This window comes from Ischnura elegans, chromosome 3 (assembly GCF_921293095.1).
Source record: "Ischnura elegans chromosome 3, ioIscEleg1.1, whole genome shotgun sequence".
In the NCBI taxonomy this organism is placed as follows: domain Eukaryota; kingdom Metazoa; phylum Arthropoda; class Insecta; order Odonata; family Coenagrionidae; genus Ischnura; species Ischnura elegans.
Genome location: NC_060248.1, coordinates 96,603,453 through 96,615,826, shown reverse-complemented (window position 1 = coordinate 96,615,826; position 12,374 = coordinate 96,603,453). Strand labels below are relative to the sequence as shown.

Genomic DNA, 12,374 nt, shown 5'->3' with positions numbered 1-12,374 from the left:
TGCTAAAGATTTTTTTGAACTTGCAAGGCATATTTAAAAGAAGAGAAGGTATAAATACCGCGTTAAAACGAATTTTTCAATATTTTCTTAGTCCATTGGAAGTAAAATTTGACATAGTAAATTAAAAGGCATTAAAATTGCTTCATAATCAAGGATTACATTTCACTTCTGATATTTTTCAAAACATTATAAAAAAATTTACAACAACTGATTTAAACCGAGTATAATACGAAGATGAACACTGCAAAAATATGAAATGTTTATAAATGGAATGCAATATAGCTTGAGGCAAGAAAGAGATAAGTACGGCGAAGTAGTGTCAGTCAAACCGGTTGAAAAACCTTATTCCTGGCACAAAGTACAAAAATTAGCACTACACAAATTTCAGAAGTGTGTGTGTGACATAAAAACCAATTAAATTGCCCCAATAGTTGGAATGCCTACGACTGCTACCTCCACTCCAGCAATCTTTCCCAGCAGGATCTCGCGAAACTCATATTGATAACGCTTCACACGGCTCTTAACGCATTCCTTCGTCAATATGACCGAAGCAATGTTCATAGGCATGATTAACGTGTTGCATACCGGAGTATTTAAATGTATAGTAACGACGCAACTGTGTAGAGGTTTTGAGATTGAAATGAGCACCATCTTGGGTGAGTCGCCTTAGGATTAAACATTGTTAAAAAGCTAATGCATCCAATATAACTTTACCTAATCAAAAATTACGCTACGTCCACTCATAATAAGTGACGAGCAAGAAATGAAAATGTACCAAAAATACCTAAAGTACGCTTTAAAATTGTTCTAGTTGAGCGCCAAAATGACGAGAACCCTCGTCCATCCGTCCGGAACGTGTTAGCAACCATTACGTAGAATTAGATGATATTACTGAATGCAAGATGAATTACGAATTCCCACGAAATATCAATGTCATGGCAACGTCTACTTAGGAAATTCAACATGGGCGCGCGGTATTTTTCTCCTATAGTGTATTATTTGCAGGGGAAGAGTATAACGAAAGTAACGTAAAATAAATATTTCTTGCCATGTATCAGGGACAGCACCCTAAAAATGGATGGGGTGATCTTCTCAGTAAAATGAACATGATCCAAAGTAAACCTGAAGCCAATACTAACCAATTTTCAATTGAGTGAGAAGGTTCTGTTTCCAGAAGTTGACTCATGGGAATATACTGTAGCTAGCGTTTTACATTAGTTATTCCAAAAGAAACCCTGGAGGCCACGAAAAGTCAAACCAAACCCTATGGCACGGAATATCAAGTAGTTTAGTCATGGATATTCATTAACTCTCCAAAATGTTAGCCGGCTGCATATTATCCATCCTGAAGTCTCAAATATATACATCACGTCGAATTAGATGAAATTGCTGAATGCAAGATTAATAATGAATTCCCAAGGAAAATTGATTTCATTGCAACGTCTACTTAGGAAATTAAACGGCACAGTAGCAATAACACGTCGGATGAAATATTTCATCGTCACATCCCGGCGTGATCTGCACCCCGACTTTACGGATAGCTTGAGAGATAATGCGCCTCAAAGAGGTCAAAGATGCAAGGTCAGCTGCGTTGCATTTCCATTCCAGACGAGACGGCGTCCGCTTCCTTGAAAAACTGCTAAATCTGCTGCTGTCAAAGCAATTTAATCAAAATAATCGAAACCTGAAAAATTGTGACTCTATAATTTACTAAAGGTATAAACACCACTATTTAAAATTTTCCGATTTACATTCATCGGATATTTGAGCACCAATAACAATTCTATACCCCCCAAATTCTCAGTCGGTCAATAAAAAAAAACGCTGAAAATATCAATGAATGCAATCACAAGCAAATGAATTCACGAGATCAACGAAAATACCTTTTAATCATCATGGTGAAGACACCGAAAGCGGAGGATCTCATGAAAAAGGATTGCTAGAATAACCCATTCAGCAGTAGGATTAGTATGCATTCAGATTTTTAAGGCAAATATAGACTTATTTGTATTGGTTAGGAAGAGGGACAAATAAATAATTTCGCGTATTCCATAATTTTATTTTTTTTTATCTCATAAGCCACTAAAAATCTCAGAGGCCTAGGGAAAACTTATGTCACTAATTTATTAAAATTATTCCAAATAATATAAGTACCACTAGCGTGGAAACGCTGTCTTTGAGAAGTGACACTCTAGCACGGGAAGGAAGTTAAATACTTAAGGTGTAAATAAAATATTCCCCATAACATATGGTATCAAAAAGGAAATTAGATCAAAAACGTTCCATGGAATAACCACACATCAGTGGCTATGTGATAAATTTTCATCCGTAGGAAAAACAGGAAAAACTTCTTCAACGATAAAAGAAATATTTCAGTATAATAATGTAAATTCACATTATTAGTTTTGTGAAACGTAAGACATTCTTTCAAAACCCTTCTAATCAAGAGGATTGCGTACGGTCAAATGCAAATAAGGAAAAATACTACTACCATGAGTTCACGGACAGTCGTAATTACTCTTGCGTAACGCTGACATTGGAAAGAAAGACTTAGATAAGTCTCAACCAAACTGTGGATATCAATACAAGACGCACTTTAAGAATGATGTAACAACCGCGCCCACGTTTTGCCTCCGTCTGACCTCCTGACGTCAAAAGATGGTATTGTGGTGCATTTTGCATTTACTGACGTCAAACTGGACGAAACAGCCATCCAAATATCACAGCACTACTGGCTAGAAACGCTTTGGTAAAATCTACCAAAAAACCGAAACTTGCAGACTGATACAACTTTTTTGCTGAAGACAATCACGCATGAACATACTGATGGATCTCCAGCTATGTACACGATTACCTTCTCTATGATGACTAATCATTTTAACTACACCGAAATAATAATGGCAAATAAGCTATAGTATTTTAAATTCATTACACCGAAGCATTCTCTTTTAGGAAACAAAAAGGGACAGAACAGTGAACAGATAATGACCCAATATCAACAAAAATACCTATTTGATGCATCATTACCAGCCGAAAATGTTAGTTGAAAAACTTACTTGAAGAACTTCTTACCATAACTACTTTTACAAAACTTCTTATTTCTACTTCAGCTTTCGATTAGGGAGACTTGGATTTAAAAAATGAGATCGCTAAACCAAATTCTAGCCCATAACCTATTTTGAAACTAAATCGTATTCATAACTTACATTTTTCCTATTTTAACGTTCTCTGAGGACATAGGTCAAATAAGGTAGAAAAATTGAAGATAAGTAACTAAATTTACAGAATAAAAGCCACTTGACATAACGATGGATATTTTGATCATTAATTTATCTATCACAAAACATCTTCAAAATAACGCTACTCCTTTTATATTTACGGTTATGGTCTGATCGCAGCCAAAATTAAATTCAAAAGTTACTTCTCGGCAGATTAAAAATGGAAAACGTTAGAATCAACATTAATATCACATAATTTAATACCACACGAAAGGCTAAAATCTGTAGAGCTACTCTGGTGAGGGGGAAAAAATGAGGGAAGATAAATACTGTGGAGCCATTTATTCTCGTCATAATCACACAATTTTGATAGCAATTTTGATGGCAGATTGGGACTGTTACAGGATTTACTATTACTTTTTCAAGATAGCCAAAAACAACAAGCACTAAAAATTCCGCATTAATTTTTGAATCATAGACTTCAAAATAAAGCATTTAATAGTTCGAGTATAGGGACTCCTCAGAATAAATAGGCACAAGAAAGGTTGCGCAAGAAAACAAGAATGAAATGGTAAAATCGGAGATAACGTGATAGATACCACTAGGCTGTCTACGAGAACAGCGTTTGCTTCCACGCATTGTTATTTTTATTGGTACCTTTACTTGAGCCATGATTAATAATCATAAAGAAAGAGAATAGAATGGATTTAAAAAATATAAATTTATGAGTATTCCATTTCTAATACTAATCATAAAGAAGAAGTTTCAATGCTGGCCTCTGCTTATGGCACTACGCATCCCCCGTGAGGGTTATTGTATAATTCCTCTTGCAAGAATTTGGGGAATACCACGTGCTGATTGTCAAATAAAATCAGATGCACGATGCTCAAAACCTTGCATCCGACGACTTCACTTGTACAAAGGAAAGCCGCGCGATTCGTGAAAAACTGTTACAAGCGTACAGATGTTAAGCAAATTAGGTTGGGAGCCGCTAGAGACTCGGAGGCTGCGCGCAAGGCTTGCTTGAACAATACAGAATAGGTATTTTTACGAGCGACACGGAGAACATCATCTTGGAGCCTCACTATATTTCCAGGCCCGACGGAAGCGATAAATTAAGAGAGATATTTAGCCGAACGGATGGATATGGGAATTCGTTTTTCCCCCGAACCATAAAGGACTTTAATAAATACTAGTCGTAATTGAGGGTTGGAATTTTAAACGTTCACTCTACCGTGGTTTCACGAATTTGGTGAAGGAAATCTCATTAGGATACTTGGGTGTCATTGACTAATAAAAGCTGAAAATGTATATAACTTTCGAGTTTATTGAATTTCTAATAAATACATAATCTTCATTTATTGAAAATTAAATAACATTTTCACATAATAAAAAGCTCAACGTTATAAGAAAGCACAAGTACATCTGAAGGAATAAAACTTAACAAATATTGAGATTACAAAATGACTACTTGGAAGGAGACTTACATAATGTAAGGCATTTTATTTGTCTATAGATTCAAAGAGCTGGTGAAAAAATAGCAAAGAATAGAATGCAATCAAGTCACCAAGTAAAAAATAATAATTTTATGAAAAAAGCATACAAATGGTTTTCACTTATTATCGGCCCAGGAAACCGGGGGGAATATATCTTCATCGCTCTTATCGATGTTGTACCGATGCTGAATTAACATGCCTAAAGCATCAATAATATTTTATAGTCTTATAGAGCATCTATATCAGCTGTGACATAACACCGTAAATATTTCTTGTCCTAAGACTAAAAAAATGTATTTGCTTGCACATGAACCGACTCAAGGGAATACAATTTCAAGTAATCACGTTTACACCCCCTATTTAATTAATCAAATCTACTCTTGAAAAGTTTAAATGCCAGTACAAACGTTATAGCAGACATTTCTGTATAAGATGGATGTCGGTGTATACACTCAACCAAATAAATGATCAATTAGGACATGGGAGTGGTTCTCCAAAAGAAAGTCCACAAACTGCGCGAAATATGGAGAAACTGGATAGACGATCACCATGATATACGGAGAGCACTCCACCAGGCTTGGCTGAACAGATCAAACGCTTTCTTAAGAAATGTTGCGGATCCATCATCAACTGTCACTGCTCGAAAAACCCAATATTGCACCAGGGAAGTAGCTTGAAAAATAGAACAATTTAATAAAGTTTTACAGATTGCGTCGAAAATTTGTGGGCATAACAGCTGTAGGACTTTCATCAGTGCCCTAGCAATAGGTGAGAAACGGCTGTGCCAACTCTGGCCGACATTCGCTCGAGGACCTCCGCCGCCACCTCCCCAGAGGTATGACCCACGTTCCTCAACATCTCCTCCCTCTGGAGTGCCCTCAGGGTCTTCCCTCCAAAATCACTGGACGCTGTCACAGCTCCAATCCCGGAGATATCCTTTCCGAGCCCCGTGGACACCGTCGTTGGCCTCTTTACCTCCCTCAGCTTATCACCTCCTTCGGAGACTTGAACGACCGAGGGCATTTTAGCGGAACCCAGGAGGCTAGAATCGCTTTCTTTAGAATCGTTCTTAATCGATGCAGCTGGTTTGACCAAAGTTGTCTCGGTGGATTTCTCCTTATAAGTCTGCGCTCCCTTTAGCGTTCCACTGTCTTCGGAGACATGAACGCGCGACGCAGCTGACCTATCCACGACAGTCACGGGAAGCACGGCTAATTCCTTTCCGCAGTCACACTTGAGGACCGCGTGAGGACCAGGAAGCGAAACCAAAGACGAGCCTGCATCCCCGCCGGCCGCTCTCAGACTCTCCCTGAGGTACGGGGACGCCTGGACTGCGGCTTCTCTCGCAGCTGCGATCGCTGCGGCGCTCCTCCGGCCCATTTCGTCCTCCCTCGCCTGTTTGAGCTTCTGGTTGGACGCGGAGAGGAAGGCGTGGAGGACTCGAAGGACCACATCACGAAAATTCTCGCGCGACTCCCGAAGATACTCCTGCCTCTGCCTTAGTTTCACCGCCCTCTCGAGGTCTTTGGCAGCAGTCTGCCTCGGGAGCCTGGTCTTTCTCTCGGAAGTATCACTGCCATCATCGGAATACTGATCTCCCAGGTGCTCGAACTGGTTCCTGAGCCATCTGCCAGTGTCCTTGCCTTCTGAGACGGTGCCTTTCGATCCATTGACCTGCCCGCTTTGAACTAAACTCTGTAATAAACGAAGGGAAAGTTTATAATGCCGTAAGCTCATGGAAATCAGCTCTTAAGAATTGATTATAAACAATAATAAACATGATGCAAGCATTATATCTCTTAAATATAAGGCACAGAGTTGCTGCTCCCAACAAGTTGTTGCATGGAATGCACCTTTACGCTTCACCAAATTAAAGGTCATGCCATTTGCTACAGTTACATGCTAATTTAAAGAAATAAAATTACTCTGCCCGGTCTCATGAATGCATATGCTTGCTACATACACGAGATATTAACAATTTGTCTTTTTTTATTTGGAGCCACTAACACAGAGCTAAAATTATAATGTACTAATGTATGATAAAACTATGATTTAGGAAGAACAATATTTCCATACAGTCTCTCCACGATTCACAAAAGGAGCAAATAAAACCAAAATCGTATTGGAACACAACTTCCAGTCGAGTCATATGGTACTTGCCTGGTGAAGAGTGGTCAAAGTGATTAGCATTGACAGCCATAGGTAAGACATATGGCAGCAGAATTGTCCTAAAATAAAGAGAAGAAGACAAAAGAATTACATTTATTTTACAGATGGGTTGAAATGTCATTTATACCGTATTTCATTCCAATAAAAATTAAATAAATTAACCGTAGCTGAGGTCAACAACGTGAGCTTTGAAAGAATTGACTACAATAGAGTAAACTTTAAAAAAAGTCAAATAATTCAATCTGAAAGTTACAGGAAAACTGCGCGAAAGTAGAAAAGCAGACCATCTACCGAAAGAAAGTTAAATAAGGCTCACATTTATTCAAATATTTAATTGCTCTTTGATAATGAGCGACCTGAATTTTAAAAGATCAGGCCCAAAGCTTGAAGAGGATATGGTACTTCACTATTCAACATTGGTTCAATGTTACTCCAAAGAACAGGAACAATATACATTTCACTTCAAGCCAATACCAGACATCTCTGAACGAACGCGAAGAGAGATGTATTTCAACCCTACGATGATTTTCGTAAGATATGATGCCACAAATCAAAAGAATATTTATTTAAAATGAGAATGAATTTTTCACGGGAATCCCACTTGGTGAGCTGTTCGGTCAGAGCCGACGTATGATTGGCTAACCCAACTCAACGCCCCGAGGCCGCGGCAGAGTTACCCATTGAAACGTCGGCTCTGACTGAACAGCTCACCCGGTGGGAATCCCGTGAAGAATTCATCCACATCGTGCGCAAGGAAATCAACAAGTCTTATATGCTTAAAATGTTTGCGAGATACGAAATTAGATACTGCTATGGTTCCTGCGAGCATAAACAACGTTCCGCGCTCAAAGACATGTAAGTTATTCCAAAACATCGAAGAAACCGTTGTAATCGCCGGTTACAGGACATACTTGTCCACTCCTCTTTCATCACACCTGTTTGCTCTAGCCCACCATGATTTTCGGCACTACCAACAGCCAATCAGCAAGTGCTTCTTGCTTCATACACGCCTCCTTCCACTTTCCGCACGCAAAACAAAAGCCAGCGAGCAGAGAGTCAGGTATACCATTTCCCAAACCGATGATATCCAATTCAAACGATCACTATCGCGCTCGATAGGTCTCATGGCCTGAGACTTAGCCATGAACCACGCACTCACCTCAACGCCCATTCACCGATGTCTTGTATCGCAAACTCCACCTTCATGCGCACTGCGTAATATCGTCAATCCCGCACGCCCAGCCGACCAGCTAATTAGTCCAACGGAGCCTCATCAACTGACGCTCATCCATCTGCTTGAAACTTAACTCTGCATTAGCAAGAATAAATTACCATTTAGAGAACTGTCAAGGAGCAGTGGAAATGTCTGGGGATGACCTGAGTGACGTAAGTGACAACTGAAGCAAACAATAGCCGTTTGGCAATGGTAGGTTGGCTGAAATGCCAGCCCAGCGAAATTCTTCAAAGCGCAGGACTCGAATTGGGAAAGTTTTCGTCTGCGGAAACCTTGTTACCAAAGAAGTCTTGTCTCGAGGAAGGGTGATTTGTCATGAGTGTAGCTGTCTTAAATAACTTTTTGCACAATACGCCTAAGTTACGTAGAGCCTGAGGGGAGGTGCCTAGTATTGTTTGAAAAGACGATAAGGCAGTATTAACCGCATTTATGTATCTCAATTTATCCTCCATATGCGCAATAATTATCTTTAATATATAAATTAATGTTTAAGGCAAAATTGATGAAGTATTATTTTTACGGACAGTAAATGAAACCCATTAAAAGAAATCTGATTACGTAAAGTCGCCGGAACTGCGCACTGCTATCACTTTCCAGTTCATGCTAGTATTTTTTATAAATGATTGCAAATGAGTGGGAATTTTCACGAATATTTGCTTTTTACTTTTTCTAGGAACATTAAATCAAACTCATCAATTCAGGAAAACATGGATGAGAAATTTATCTTCAATCGAGGACGCGCAGTAATTTTCTCCAACGGTAGATTATTTACATGAGATGAGTATAATGGCAATAATGTAAAATAAATATTTAGCCATGTATCAGGAAAAGCAACTTAATAACGGATGAGGTGATTTTCTCAGTAAAATGATGCAAAGTAAACCTAACCTATTTATAGGGGAAGTAAGAAGTTTCTGATTCCAGAGGTTAACTCATGGGACACGAGTGATTCACAAGAGTTATTCTAACTGAAACCTCGGAAGCCATAAAAATTCAAACCAATTCATATTGCACGCAACATTAACCAGTTATGCCACGGATACCCTCTCACTGTCCGCCATGTTACCTGGCTACATATTACTTATAAAGCAGTCTAAAATAGATATGATAACCACCTGGAATCGATGATGCGCTCAAGTTGAGTTTTAATTCATAGTAAATAAAATGAAGTTTGTGTTTAAACCATCAAAAACTTGACCCGGATGATCTTTGAGGGAATAAGATTCGAAACATTATTAATTATCTTCAGAGATAATAAACGAAGCAGAAATTTGATTTACTTTTACAAAATTGTCTCCGTATCTACAAAATATTTCGACGAATCGGTGTCGTCATCGGGTTCTACCAAGAAAACAAATCTGTTGAAGGAAACTAAGTTACTGTTTCAACGGTCAAATTAAAATTGCATTTCGTATGGTGTGATACTATAGAATGCATTCTCTGGGGTTACTATAGCAAGAAATATTACAGTATTAGTAACCAGAATGCATTTCAGGTTATTTAAAAGTTACCTAATACATCTTACAAACATCCAATTATTGTATTAAATTAAAATACTAATATTAATGGAGGGTCGCCTTAATTAATGTTTGATATACCCATCCTAATAGGAGGCCATATTCATTCGAAATTTTTAAAACAAACGAATTTTATTCCTAACGCGAAATATACGGACAATAAATAAATAACTTTTTTCCAAATATTTATACGTTCCCTTTAAAATCTCCCATTGTGTTTCTTCACAATTTACCTCATTTCCACCCGGATTAAAGATAAATACAATAAAATTATTTGATATAATATGGAATTAGATTACGATGAAATATTTAAAGAGTCATAATGGGTTCAGGTGTAGATTGACATCATACTCATGTTTTTGCGATCCGGGGAAACGGCTAAATTTACTCTAAAATGCCCTATTGGGCCAAAATGTAAGTGTCGAGTGAAGTGTCAAGATACGTTTAGCCGTCAAAAATAATTTTAAAAGCTATCCGTCGTGAAAAATTAGCAATGATACAAATGGAGATTTTCGAAACTCCATTGTTTTCTAATTTCAGCACACGTCGTGGGGTGAGTTAGCACTGATGGTACGTTTACGAGGCTACTCTCGACAAACTCAAAAGCATTTAATTGATAATAGTTAGATCACTTATAACTAGCGTAAATAGAAAAAAATCATGATTTAGTAAACGTTGCCAACTGGCTCCGGGCAACACGAAGCAGTGTAAGTTCTCACACAACTGCTTCCGCTAAAAAGAGCTCCAAAAAGATGCCGAATGAACATATTTACAGTAGCACTCATACATTTGTCATACCTTTCGCAATACGATTTACACGAAAAGTCACGATCAACTTGGGGCGCCAAATCCTTGAAGGGCCACCGGTTGTGAATGACCTCAAGGTAGGAAGCCGGAAGCGCAAGTACCCCAGAGATTATTGAATTCACGGAGGAGACCATTGTTCGCGGAGCTAACGGACGATGGTACGGGGAGGTAATAGAGAGGGAACGGATGGCTTAAATACCCACTATAAGCCCCCGACCGTCCCACTCAGAAAGCGATAGCGCACTGCGTCTCTCTATGACACAGGGAAGATCTGAACAAAACGCTCAGAACTGTTCTGAAAATTATCCATTATAGCGCAACGCACACTGGGGATCGGTGGTAATCGGTGCATATTTTCATTTTGGAATTCATCAAACCTACCAAAATGAAATGGTGGTCATTTGTCCTGGTGCTATCCTTCAGTCTGAACGTAAGTTTGTTTATTAAGGAGTTCATCTCTGACGTCCAATAGCCAAGAAGAAAAATATGTTTCAATGCCTATAAGTATTTTGACATTCTCTATTTGTGTTCCTCATGCAAGTTGAGAGCACAATGTAATACTCTCGTTGCTTATTCCATAAAACGTAGTAACAAGGCTATAAATAATCTATATTAACCTAAAAATTTAGGTAAAGGCGGTTCCTGAGGTTAATATACTTTTTATTACGGAATCTCTCAATAAAGCTTTTAAACGAGAGGTGCACCAACTTAATCCACCGAATTTGCTTGTCATGATAGTTGGTTTTTGTGCCATTTTTTCTTTTTTATGAGGGATTTGGAACGAAATAAAAACAAAAATAATGCACTTCTAGCGAAACATTTTCGTGAATTTTTAACGTTTCATCTTCAAACGCAAGGCCAATCATCAGGCACAATTTCAGCTTAATTATCACCAAAATCAATAGCTATGAAACCGTTATTGTTATATTCCCCAAAGACACAAAAGTAGTTGGGCCAAAACTTCCAACGATAAATCAAGAAATGCGACTTATAAAATTCGAAAAATAATACATTTGAGGTGCCTGAAGGTCAATTTTTGACCTTCAGACATCGTATTTCTTGATTTTAGCTTGGGAGCTTTGAACCCACTGATTTTGTGCCCTTAGGAGATACAGCAATGTTCGAAAATTAATGACCCCTTATTTCTCTATCTCCAGCAGCTATCGTCAGCCGGCGTAATCATCCACACGGAAGTTGACGATTCGCCCGACTGCACGGGCCCCCTCAACGGAAAAATAGAATATTCGACCGATCGAGAGACGCCGACGGGATTCCTATTCAGGAAAATTCACGACGCTTTCATGAAGACCCTTTTCAAGATCATAATATCATCCGCGGGGGGCATGAAACTTGACTTCGCTCCCGCCAAGCCAACACGCGAACTTCCATGTAACGAGGATGGCAACGCAAAAGTAATCGAGAAAGTCGGCAGCGACGCTGAGCACTGTGAGGTTCAGAAGTCAAACAACCCCATCACCTGGGTGATGCACGACCAAAACGTTGAGGACCACAAAATAAACGGAGGACATTATGCAGAACCTTGTTAAGTGAGCGAGCTACATAGATAACAGAAAAGTCACCGTAAAAGTCATCTATGATTCATCAAAATACACATTATTTCCAAAAAGATCTCTAGGCCCTCCATGAGTTCGAGGGCAATGAAGTAATACGGAGCCGCCAAAGCGATCTCCCGATCTGATATTTATTATTTAAAATACTTTATGTACATATTAAGAACAATAAACAGTATTATATTTATGAGATGTCTTTTCTCGGCGAATGATGTTAATTAATAATTCTCGGGTTTCAAGCCGAGTAACAAAATTTGTGGCGAACGTTGCAATGGGACACTCTTCCGTAGAGCTCAGGGTTGAGGAAGAATTACTACTCTGAAGATGATGGAAGAGTGTTCCATTGAATCGATAGCCACAAA

General features: G+C 38.6%; 2 protein-coding genes across 5 annotated transcripts; one reads left to right on the top strand and one right to left on the bottom strand.

Moving 5' to 3' along the window:
- Positions 1-4,525: 4,525 nt before the first annotated feature.
- On the bottom strand, positions 4,526-10,336 carry LOC124156198. Of its 3 annotated transcripts, none has more exons than XM_046530584.1 (3): positions 8,043-10,336; positions 6,875-6,942; positions 4,526-6,409 (listed from the first exon to the last, which is right to left on the bottom strand). In XM_046530584.1, the coding sequence occupies exons 2-3, from the start codon at positions 6,923-6,925 to the stop codon at positions 5,465-5,467; spliced, it is 996 nt and encodes a 331-aa protein (XP_046386540.1). In that variant the 5' UTR covers positions 6,926-6,942; positions 8,043-10,336; the 3' UTR covers positions 4,526-5,464. The 3 variants fall into 3 exon arrangements, with proteins under 3 accessions (XP_046386540.1, XP_046386539.1, XP_046386541.1); XM_046530583.1 differs by lacking the exon at positions 8,043-10,336 and adding an exon at positions 7,291-7,315; XM_046530585.1 differs by lacking the exon at positions 8,043-10,336 and adding an exon at positions 7,200-7,291.
- Positions 10,337-10,640: 304 nt separating this feature from the next.
- On the top strand, positions 10,641-12,199 carry LOC124156199. Of its 2 annotated transcripts, none has more exons than XM_046530588.1 (2): positions 10,641-10,871; positions 11,602-12,199. In XM_046530588.1, the coding sequence occupies exons 1-2, from the start codon at positions 10,827-10,829 to the stop codon at positions 11,986-11,988; spliced, it is 432 nt and encodes a 143-aa protein (XP_046386544.1). In that variant the 5' UTR covers positions 10,641-10,826; the 3' UTR covers positions 11,989-12,199. The 2 variants fall into 2 exon arrangements, with proteins under 2 accessions (XP_046386544.1, XP_046386542.1); XM_046530586.1 differs by having other exon boundaries at positions 11,599-12,199.
- The last annotated feature ends 175 nt before the right edge of the window (positions 12,200-12,374 follow it).